General features: G+C 40.0%; 1 protein-coding gene across 1 annotated transcript in view; it reads right to left on the reverse strand.

Annotated features, from left to right (window-relative positions):
* Positions 1 to 11,716, reverse strand: part of niban2b (niban apoptosis regulator 2b) — a 42,967-nt gene extending 31,251 nt beyond the window's left edge. Inside the window, exons 1-2 of the mRNA XM_053610638.1 lie at positions 11,361 to 11,716; positions 971 to 1,101 (exon numbers count right to left, since the gene is read on the reverse strand). Coding sequence (XP_053466613.1) covers positions 971 to 1,101; positions 11,361 to 11,415 — 186 coding nt within the window. The 5' untranslated portion in view covers positions 11,416 to 11,716. The remainder of the gene's footprint in view (positions 1 to 970; positions 1,102 to 11,360) is intronic.
* Between the last annotated feature and the right edge of the window lie 869 nt (positions 11,717 to 12,585).

Genomic DNA, 12,585 nt, shown 5'->3' on the forward strand with positions numbered 1-12,585 from the left:
TTTTTTTTTTTAAAACATGAACCAACCTCTGTAGCAGATCCTTTGTTGTGTTGTCATGATTTATTCAATCACATGTATTCATGTAAATTATTTAGCTAATCAAGACCAGAGATTAGCTACCGTAGAGGCATTTATCTGAAAAAAGGGGGAGAGTTTTCAAAGCCTTTCATAGATGCGCCCCCCCCGCCCCCGCCCCCATTTTATTTACCCTCTCTGGTCTGATTAGCAAACTGACAAGATGGCTTGTTTAAAGAGAAAATTCAAGGACGAAAACAGCGTTCAAAGACGAACGGACAATTTCAAAGCACATCTGTTCAGAGCCCATGGCACTAATCAACAGTGGTAACCACCACTACAAGATATCTTATTTATAGCCATAAACTAATCATTAATAGTACAACATTAAAAGGCAATTTACGGAACCCTTCAGTCATGTTAGTTGATTATCCGGACGAAATTTTACATAACTAGAACTTTACAAATTTTTGTTAAATAAGAGTCGATAAGTCTTAGCAATTTATCTAACCAGACATGTCAAAATATAACCATTACTATCTAAACCTATTTTGGTTATCATAACATCTGGTAAATTAGTTAGATAGCCCACTTATCATGCAGATTCTGCAGCAGTTTTCATCAGACCACACGCTAAGCACCTACATGGCACTCCACAAGTTATTTTAAACATAAAGTACTGAAAAACTCTGTTTTATGAACCTTTCAACTTGAGAACAATCTGACCAAATACCTGTATAATCACAAATCAGTCACACTGCAGTAGGATTAAGCCCTGAAACATCTACAGCAATGCAGTGAATCCTGGTGTGCCGTCAAGACAGAAAGCCAGCTCAAAACTTTGCATAGATGGCACTTCAGGGGTTTCCTGGTAAAAATGTTTATTGAAGGAGAACACTTCTAGCAAGTCATAGCGAACTGAAAAAGAAGGGATTAGAGAAGATGGAGCCGTTACCTTGCGGTGCAGGAGCTGAGGCTGAGGTCCTCCTCCTCCTTCAACGTCATAGCGCACCTTGTTAAAAAGGGCCACGGCGTACTGCTGCTCGTAGAGACGCCTGAACTCGTCCAGGACTACGGCCGTCCTCGCTGAACAAAAACACACACACAGATGAAATTTAAATAGAAGGAACAGGTAGATATGTGAGGTGGAAATAAAACACTTAGGAGTGTGCTGATCATTGAAGATTTAAGAGTTCAACGTTGTGGTGGTATACGCTTAAAAAAAAAAAAAAACACATTATGAGCATTTTGAAGAATTGTCATGCAGTGACACTAACTCATATCCAACCTTGCGTGGTAGGATGCGGATTACAAATATTAAATAAATAAATAAACAAACAAACAAACACCATCCATGCCTTCGACTAGGTTTAGCGCATCCACAAAGATTACCAGTGATTCACACTGTGCGCTTTTTATTTGATCAAAAAGAACAGTCTGCAGTGCTTGAACTTCACGGCTCAGGGCACTCGCATGCATGAGTCACGGTGCCAACACTGGATTCAGCATTGGGAACGAAGCCAGCTCTTTATTAACCGGTTTGTTTTCCTGAAAAAGGCCAAATTTCACAAGATTCACACGGGAGACGTTCCAAATCTGTGTTTAGGGCCTCACTTGTGAAACTATTCTTTAAAAAGGGTGTAGGCTCTGGTGGGGATCCAGCGTGGGGGAGAGGGAACATTCCTGTCCGTTTGTTTAAAATGCCTTCAGCAAGAGAGGAGCATGATGAATGCAGGTCAGAGAGGAAAGAAAACAAAGCTGCAATCTGGATGCATGGGGGGTCTGTAGGATGGGATCTTATAAAAGGTCATCAAGGTCACATTTTGTCCTCAGATAGCAATTTTTCAAGTATGAAGTAGTAAGTTCCAGGAAATGTCAGTAATGATCGGACAGCAAAATGGAGAGTTTACTAGACAAATTTACACTATACGAGTTGAACGGTTTACCAGGCATGATTATACAACATCAACACGATGATACATGACGTCCTACACCACAGCGCTGTAGAATGCCTGATTCTGATTGGTCAAAAGGTGTTGATGAATGGTCTAGAACAGCAGCGCATAACACCATCCCTGGACAATTTTTTAAATCTGTGAGGAGACATTTATTTAACATTTTTGGAAAGATTCTCCACGGTCAGTGCTTCGTATCAGTCAGGGGTAAAGCTGTAACTGTGCTTTCTGGTTTCTCTGTAACGTGATATGCTGCATTTTTATCTCATTAACTGGAACAACTGTTTACAATTGCTAAAGGTCACAACTAGAACGTTCCACCACAATCATCAAACATAACTACAGGTAAAGTATGGCGTGTTCTTGAATTATTTGCAAACTGCTGTGGTATAAAAGGAATAAAACTTGAACCAGTCATTGATTATTTTGCTATAACATCACCCCCATGATGTTTTATTACTTGCACAACACACTTCAAGAATATCTTGAGCTTCAGTGTTTCTATGAAACGGACCTCAATTGTTACAGTAACAAGTGATTTAGTTAAGTCCAAAAAAAAAAAAAAACTTGTTGCTTGCCATTTCCCCCTCACATTCCTGAAACCTCATGCTTTTAACTTGTGTTTTTTGTTACTACCAAGCCATTTTTACAACGTGCATTGTTTTGTTTTTCTTGCACGTTGTTTCGAAACCTTAAATTATAGTTGTAGTTGAAGCACTTTTAAACGATTACATTTTGAAAGCATTTACTTCACATCAAATTATCATTTACATTCAAGTCATTAAGCACATGAATAGGTCACTGATATTTAAGGGTGTTTCTGGGAAAGGGTGAAACAGGGAAGGACTCGGGGGGGGTTCCACCACAGCTCCTTTCTCTTCATAGACCGTTTACATTCTGTGTAGCATGAAACACTGTTCATTCAGAGATTAATGCCAAAGCAGAAGTTAAGGCAGACAGACAGTCGAGAGCAATCCCCCCTGCTCTGAAACTCATCACGCTCAAATAATGAAACGTCTCTCGGACATGACGAGTTCATGTGAACTCCATCCATACTTACTCCATGAGGCGGGAGAGTATAATGAAGTGCACTGTGAAACCTATAAGAGGCCATACGTGAGCGGGACTAAATGTTCACTGCCCATTTCTTCACTTCAGTCTCACTATAGCGGAGAATATAGTGATTATTTGTTTATTTATTTTTTTTGTAGGAGGAGTCACCACTAAGGCAAAAAACACATTTATAATAAACATCAAAATGGAGCATGTACTGTATAAAGTACATCAGGTGAAAGATACTTGCCAAACATCCAGCACCATGAAAGCACAACTTTTCTTTAAAAAAAATATTCATAGATGCAGTGAAGTTGAAGTTGTCCAATGAAATAAAAGCTTTAAAATAATAAACTCTAATTCCAGCTTTGCTGAAAGAACCACGACGGATCACTATAAACAAGAATGACAGTTGCATGTTCCTGACTTGTGACTTTACCAGAAACTTAAAGGTTAAGTCTAAAATCCAAACTTTCATTCCAGTCTAAGTTTTCTACACTGACGGGAAACATGTTTGACAAGCAGATAAAGATGCTTCCAAGTCCTGATTGGTTGGATGTGGCGGGGCGTCGACATAATCCCCCCCCCGTTTACCATAGAGACCAGGGTTTCATTGGTGGCTGCAGGAGTATGAGGCGAACTTCACCACAATGTACAAATATCACTATCCTTTTTCAACACCACTTCCCAAAAGTGTACAAATATCAAATAGCACTAATTATTTACAATAATGGCCTAAAATAGACAATGTATTAACAGTAAGAGATCTACTCTATTGTTCTGAAGTCAGTTCACTGCGACATTTCTGAAAATGATACAAGAAAAAAAAAAAAAGCCTTCAAGTAAAGACATCTTCGATTTTTATTCTGATTAAAAAAATAAATAAAAGTTACATTTCTATAAGATTTCAGTATCATTTCATGTTACAAAGTCGTGGCCATAATTGAATTCTCACACACCTTCGTGTTAATCCATTAGTGGCCATGACTTAGTATGTTGTTCCCACGAGTTACTAAGTTGTGGCCATGACTTAAATTAGTTAGTGTCTCATGCCTTTGTGTTATTAAGTTATGGCCATGACTTATTTATCTCATTCCTTCGCACTACTAAGTCATGGCCATTACTTGATTATGTCGTTCCTTCTTGTTACCAAGTTGTGGCTATGACATAATTATCTTAATGAGATCATCTCCATGCCTTATATGTAGTGGCTATACATTACTGTACGATCTTGTTCCGATGCATTATTAAGTCATGGCCTTAGGGGCGTTACTGGCGGGGCTCAATACATAACGTAAAATTAGGGATGCACTGAAATTTCAGCCACTGAAGATTTTCAGACAAAACTGACCAAAAACTTTTTAAAGTTTTAAAGCCGACATAAAAATATGACTGAACAAATAAAGGTTTCTTTGAAAAATTCTCCCAAACTCTAGCATTATAAAATGAATGTAGGTGTTTATATTTTTTAATATAGAAAATCCCTACATTTTGAACAAAATGCAGAGGATAATAGATGCAAACTAGGTGCTACAAAATACTACAGAACATGACATTTTTAACATGAAGTACATAAATTTCCTTTTATTACATTAAAATAAGAACACTAGGTGTATGCAGGATTTCCTCTATAAGACACTGGAAATCGTACCCAAAGCCATATATGGCATTAAGCTCATGCAGTGTGTGTGTATGCTCTTGAAGTGGGAGAGAGGCATCTGAAAGGATAAGTCAGTCATACCTCAGCGTGATCACTCAGGATGTTTGTGTGAAATGTCTGCTCGGTGTACTGAGTGCTAACCACCATTGTGCTGCCAATCCTATACAAAAATGACTTACTTTGTATACTTAAGGTGAGCGCTATCCTACAGTAATGAAATCTCATCACATAAGACAAATAATGCAGTGTTATCAAACAGCTTTCAGAGCCAAACGTCTCCAAAAGCTCTACATCAGGTGCTCTGAGCCCCGAGCTATGGGACTGTTAGCTAAGAATAAAACCAGGCCTCAGTGTTTTAGGCAGTTTTTTTAAAGACATCTATCTGATAGTGCTGCTTTAATAGAGGATGACTGAGGACTTCGCTGACAGTGCTAGTCAAACAATCAGTAACACACAAAAAGCAGGGACACAAGGCCTAGGACTCAGTGCAGCAAGGAAGAGTGATCCATCTGGCATCTTTATCCGTTTGTCCTTCTTGGTGGAACACTTAAAAAGGTTCAACCCTACAACAGAAAGTTCCCTTTTCAAAAAAGGATTTCTGAGTTGAATGAACTTGAATTCTTCAGAATTTAACCTTTCAGATAAGTCTCCAAGCAGAACTCAAAGATTCAACCCTACAACAGTTTCTCCCTTTCAGAGAAGGTCCCCAAGTAGAAACCCTTTTGGAATGCTAATAATCCTTAAAGTTTCACCCTTACAGTGGAGTTTTTCTTTCAGAGAATGCTCAAAGTAGAACAACTTAAAATGCTAAGAATCCATTTAGATGGCTAGAACGGAAGGCGTGTCCCAAATTGCATACTTATTCAATTGCATATGTAGCAGAAGAAGGGTGCTGACACTGGCTCAAATTTGCTCAGAATCAAAAAAGGTCATGCTGGGCATAAAAGGTTACATTGATGTAACATGACGTCATCGGCCACTGACTGGGAAAAGCCTTATACTTCCAGTTAATAAAAAACCTTAGTGTTCCATTGAGATGATACTAACCTTCTAAAATTCATACTGTACTCTAGACGGTAGAGTGCATAGTGTAAATGCATCGTGTATAGTACATCACTTGGGACACAACTAGTCTTCCTTTCAGATAAGTTCCAAGCAGAACCCTGTTAAAACGCCAAGAACCCTTCAGAGAAGGTTCCAAGAAGAACCCCTTTACAATGCAATACAAGAACTCTTTTTAAAAAAAGGTTCGACCCTACAACGGAACGTTTCCTTTTAGTAAAAGTGAAATGTTAATGGTAAGGGTGCAGATCATTTTGAAAGCAGTACTTTTACTACTTTAAAATATAACTTCTTGCACGTGTTATTCTTTACATATATAAGTTTTTGCTTGCTTTCATGCAAGGTGCCAATACTTTCATAGGGCACTGTATTCATTTCAGAATGTTGAATGCAAACTAGGGTTTGAGTTATAAAAGCACTGGAGAACAATAAACAGTATTACAAAGCAGGGACTACAGTTCATGAGAAGGGCCTCGGGAATGGGAGAGACTAAATGAGAGAGAGAGAATGTGTGTGTGTGTTTTTGTGACTCACACACACACCACACAGTGACTTAGTTTCATGTGATACTTAGGATACTCTCTGACGCACTCCGTCCCTGCCGAACACTAACCAGTGTTAACCAGTAAGCAGTAAAAGGACCATTTCCAGCACAGGAAGTGAAGTGAAGTTTTAAGAGAAAAAGATTAATCCTAACATATAAACAGATCCTCTCTCTGTACATCTGCATTTGTTCTCAGCTCCCACACTCACCTCCGTGTCTTGCGCAATTTATACAAATGCTATGAAAATAGAATAATCAGCCCAACTGAGACTGTAATAACCTATGCAGCATTTGGAGCACTGTGCTGGCCCACCCGCCCTGCAGTCCTAACTACACAAAAATGGTTAAAATGCTACATTCCTCTGGGTTGGGTCATTATACTGTATAGACCAGCGTTTGGGTCAAACGTGTAAACACAACATAACCAACCCCCCCCCTTTGCAACTTGTGTGAGATCTAGCAACTTTTTTCACACCTTTAACAAGTTTATTTAAAAAAAATAAATAAATAAATAATAATAAAAAAATAGCCTAGAGATAAATCTAGAAACTTTTTGAGCAGATGTCAGAGACTCCCCTGCACTTGATATGTCTCTCCAGCTCACATCACTAATCACCATTGCTCCTAATGACCAATCAACAATAACCATTGTTCCTATGTCCCTAATGACCCATCACCAACTAACCTTGTTCCCAAAGACCAATCACTAATTAGCACTGTTCCCAACCACCCATCACTGATGATCTTTGATCCTATTGACCAATCCCTAATCACCATTTTTTCCCTCCAACCAAACACTGATCACTGATTACCATTGTTCACAACAGCCAAACACTGATCAGCAATGTTTGTCCCACCAATGCACTTCTTAGTTCTTTGTTTTAAACAATCTTGGTGATATTTACAATCAATAAAAGCAAGTTATTCAGTCCCTGCTTCCTTTGTGTACATTTCCCAACTCCTCACCATCACTGCTTCTTGTCTCCTTTCTGGATGGGAATTATAGTAGTATGGTGCCATGTCTAAAGATGACTGGAAGAGTCTTCAGGAAATCTTCATGTTTTGATATGCAAATGAACATGACAATTCAGTGAATATTGCTACTTAGCTAATGGTACAGTAGCTCTATGTCATGGTGTATTTTCACAGACTTCCCACTTGTATTAACAAATGGATGCTAGCTCATCAGCTATCTGGCTACTTCTGGAAACACTAGAAGAACATGGAGGTCTTTCCAAATACTATTTGGGGGGCAGTGGTGGCTTACCGGTTAAGGCTCTGGGTTACTGATCAGAAGGTCCGGTGTTCAAGCCCCATCACTGCCAAGCTGCCACTGTTGGGCCCTTGAACAAGGCTTTTAACCCTCTCTGCTCAAGGGGCCCGTATCATGGCTGACCCCAGCTTCCTAACAGGCTGCGGCATGCGCTGAAAAGAATTTTTCACTGTGCTCTACTGTATATGTGACCAATAAAGACTCATTATTTTCACGTACATTCCTAGCTGTTAACATTCTTTTATGAGAATAAAGACACAGATGCCCTTATGCCATTTTATTAATAACCAAACAGTTTTATTATATCAATGGTTAAAAGTGACATTCAGAGGTATTCTATAATGAGCCTGTGGATACTGTAGAATTACTGAAGTCAGCAAACTGAGCATCCATGTGCTGTTAAATTCATTTCCAAGCCTGCGCTTCTGAGGGAGATCAGCTCTCTCTGCAAGCAGGAAATCCCAAATGAAGTTTCAGGCTGTGAACAAAGTGTCCTTAGGTTAGCCTCTAACCCAGCGTGCTCAGTTACTGCTGCCTGCTCTAGTATCATATTTTCCAAAACCATTACTTCTTTGCAGAATTCACCGAAAAATGATGCAGATGTGTGGAGCGTTCCCAGCGAACTCCGTCAGACAGAATAATCAATCGAACGCCAATTAAATTATGTCTTATTGTAAAGCAAAGAAACAGAAAAATGAAGCTCTCCTGTAGAAAATAACGTTGCGTTCAACATGAAGACCATACTTAAAAATAAGACTTTGGACATAACCTCCAGACTCTGGGTGAAATTTTTTATCTGGGTTTTACAAGATAGACGTTACAAGATGTACAAAACGACACACTAAACCCAAGAGGTATGTAAAAGCTGAGATTAACACCAAATTCCACACGAGAAATGAAAGGTAGAGACGCTCCTATCTGATCGTTCTACTATTTCACGAGCCAGTGCTCATCATCTGCTTAATGCCGGCCTTGTTTTTGTCCGGACGCTCGCTTGTTAATTTGCTGAGCTCTTCACATGCACTAATTGTCCCGAGAGCCTCACCAGTGCTGACTCTACCACTGAGCACAAGCTTGACCTCACCACGGAAACTTCCAAACACAGTACACTGACGTACATTAATGAAGGCGCTATCAAGGATATGGCATGGCTTGTTCCCATTTCTTCTGCTCATAATCCTCTTTCTAGCTTTAGAGGCTACATTTTCACAATTCTTTTGTCATTCCAGCTCAAGGATGTCTACAGCATGCCATTTTTGAGTGACTTCCATTCAGCCCGGTTAGTGACTAAGAATTTGCTCACTGGACAAAAATGAACAAAACAGCCATTTTCCTACACTTTGAGGGCTACACTGATAAAACTGACAATGGGGGAAGGGATGATCATTATGCAACACCATGTTGCAGCATATGTCCAACATTTAGCAAGAATTGTGTGTATCAAATAGTTAGAGTCTTGCTTCATGAAGCAATAACACCCCCTCCCCACTAGTGCCATGCAAAAAAAAATTGGCCTTGGGGCAAACACACTACTGTGGTATTTCCTGTCGAAGCTCTGCCTTATTTTTGACATGTGACCTTTTAAAGCTGCATATGAACGTAAATTCCAGCGTAACAAGCTCCAAATTAGATTCTGCCTAATCTTGTAGTAATGAGCGCTGTGTTAAAAAAAAAAAAAAAAAAAAATATTACAAAACCAAGCTCTTGGGCAACTACACAGGAAGTGTTGGGGTCAGCTTCTATTCCTATCCATCTCTAGGTGATGACCTCATCGTCTAAGCCAACAGAGGGTGGTAAGAATGAATAATTCTTGCTGTTTAGTCTTGGATTTTGTGGTCGGAAGACGACTGAAGAAGACAACACTGCAAGAACTTGGTCTAAATGTTCAGTTATGGCTTATTCATATGTTCTGGCCATCGTCCAACCGTATCAAGGACAGGAAGTGGTTTCTGAGGCTGTATCCCAAAAAAACCTCCCACTGCCGTTTCCACTCACCAGGCAATAATCGGGCCATAAATTAAGTTGAAATTATTTTGTTCTCTTCCTAAATGTAGTCAATCATCTAAGAGATGTTGGTGTCAAATCTTTTCTATTTGAAGGGAAGCTTATAATCTTCATTTTAGCATCATGAAAACAGTGTACATTGCCTGAAACCTTGAGTTAAGTCTCATACATGCTTATGTTGGTTCTGATACTGTATTTCATACGGTTATCAGTAAAATTGGACAAAAGTCTGTCAGGTAGTTGTAGAGTGGTAGCAGCCATCTTGGAACATCTTGGAAGTTAGAATGACCTATTGTGTCAGAACATAGCTTGGCAGCATTCACAGATTCAGGTAGGACCTGTGGGCCAAAGTTTGACACAATTGGGCATGCTAATTCATCCTGGTCAGAGTCATGTTACATACACTCCCTAAATATGGAAAAGTGTGTGGTAGACCGGGATACACTCTCAATGAAACCGCAGTCTATCTCCAAGTATCTCGACACACCCATTTGCGCAACTGCTCACATTAGGTTAACAGTAGGATCAATTTGGAGTGTTTTTAGACAGTGGGAGGAAACCTTTGTAAGAACCATCAGAAAACCAACATGGATAAGCAGACACCATGCAAAACTCCACACAGACGGTAACCAGAGTTCAGGATCAAATCCAGGACCTTGGAGCACAGAGACCACAACATCACCTGCTGTGCCACCCTTTCAATGATAACATTACTCAACTAGATTGGAAACAAACTAAACATCCTCGCTGATAAGCTAAAACTGTCAATTGAAATTGGATTTTTTGGCAGAACCTTTAAAGCCAGTGCTTGGACTATGTCCAAACACCCCCTGCAACAGATGTGTCCAGTGATGCACTATCCAGACACACTCCTCCCTCAGTGGTAAATCCATGAATTCCTGACATGCCGTCTTAAATATATGTTTAAAAGGCTTTACTCTTTCCCACCCTAAAATCCTAGCGAGATCAAAAATCCAGTACAGATCTGCATTGTACTCCTAAACCTGAAAGTGACACCATTTCGCAAGCAGGGTATAATGTGACTATAGCATTTCATATTAAGATTAATATTCCTTGGAACACACACATTAGTAAACCTTTGATCAGACATGGTTAAAGATTGACATACCTCGTTCAGTCTAAAACGGTTTATGAGTGCTGCATTGTGTTGTGATTCATGAAACACCCACAGGAATGGTTTAGATTGGATGAGCACATCAGATAATAAAACATTTGGATTGATTTGCATAATGCAGCAGTCTGTAAAGGCCAAGAGCATTGCAATAATGCTGCACGAGCAACATATATATTAGGTAACCCTGGAAACCTCATTATAGCAGCCAGAGTTTGAGGAAACTGTGGCTCCAGCTGCTCAGGTGACTCATGCAAGTGGGTCAGGGTTTTTTGTTTTGTTTTTAAATTTAGTGTCCAACAATGCAAACGTCTGAAACACAACCCGTGGATAAGTGGAGATCCCATTAAACACTATATATTTCCAGCGCGTGCTGTTTTTTTTGTTTTTTTTTTTTTTTAAGGAAGAGAAGCAGCGCGCGCCACGTCGCCGCATTGAAAAGGTCCCAAATCGGATCCACGCGCCCTGTACACTAAGCGTTTAATAAAAAAGAAGAAAAAAAGGAGCCCAAGTAGTGCATTATGTGTTCGGAATGAGATTATTTGGGCATTAGATGTGAGAGCAATGTAAATCCGTCCACACCTTTAATCCAAACGCAGAGTATCCCGCGTGTTTGTTGCTTGTTTTGGTGAAATGCAAGAAACCTCTACAGAAACACTCACCTGTAATGATCTCCCGTTTGCCTTCATCCAGGTGGCTTGAGATCAAATCCCCCATCGCGACCAAATCAGCGATATATCCAGTCGCTTCAGTGTGAGAAAAGTTTTCAAGAGCAGCTGCAAGTTTTTCCCTCTGCGAGGAAACACAAAGAGTCGCTTTACTCTGAGAACCAGAGAGAAGAGAAGAGGACAGAAGCGATGGAGTGAGTCAGAAGGAACGAAAGCTCAGTTCATCATGAAGTGTGTATGGGACACACCCTCGACTCTGATTGATGGTGTTTTATTAAAGCCCTGCCTTTCTTAGGACCAGTGCCTATGGCCAATGTGGAGCTTTAGAGTGTGTGTGTGAGAGAGAGAGAGAGAGAGAGAGAGAGAGAGAGAGAGTATATTTAACCCCACCCTTCACAAGGGCTTGGTTGACAGACACTTCGCACCAGTGCGTGCCCATGCGTGAAATACAGGCTACGCGCCTTATTGAAAAGAAGAGAAAAAAGTTGACCAGAGTTGAACTTCTGACGTGTAGTGACGTAACGAGGAGAGGGTACGAGGATTGCCTTATTTAAAAAAAGAAAAAAGTTGACCAGAGTTGAACTTCTGACATGTAGTGAAGTAACGAGGAGAGGGTAGGAGGATTCAGTCATTCACGCAGGTTTTGAGGAAACTAACCCAGGGTGGTCATTTATATGTAATCAAAAAAAAAACCCCAAAAAACAAACAAACAAAAAAAAACGTCATCTCACATTCAACTGCTTTTATTTCCAGCAAATTTCTTAACATGTGTAAATATTTGTATTCATATAAAAAGATTCAACAATTGAGACATAAACTGAACAGGTTTCACAGACGTTTGAGGAACAGAAATATGAGGGGGGTCAATATTAAAAGGAACAATCAGTATGCGGTGGCCTCCAGCTGCTTTAAGTACTACAGAGCATCTCATCCGCATGGATTGAACCAGATTTGTCATTTGCTGTGAGATGTTCCTCCACTCTTCCACCCAGGAATTTTCAAGTTCTTGATCACGTCTGAGGGGGACACACGGTTACATGTAATTTTCCACTGCGAGGACGATCAGCTGTCCTTCCTGTCTCCCTGTAGTACTATCTTAGGCGTCTTACATTAGTCTTACATAGTCCTCATGCCTCTCTGCAGCAGGCCTATGGCATGTTCACGCAGGTGAGCAGGAACCCTAGACATCTTTCTTCTGGTGTTTTTCAGAGTCAGTAGA

Source organism: Ictalurus furcatus, chromosome 22, assembly GCF_023375685.1.
Source record: "Ictalurus furcatus strain D&B chromosome 22, Billie_1.0, whole genome shotgun sequence".
NCBI classification, from domain to species: Eukaryota; Metazoa; Chordata; class Actinopteri; order Siluriformes; family Ictaluridae; genus Ictalurus; species Ictalurus furcatus.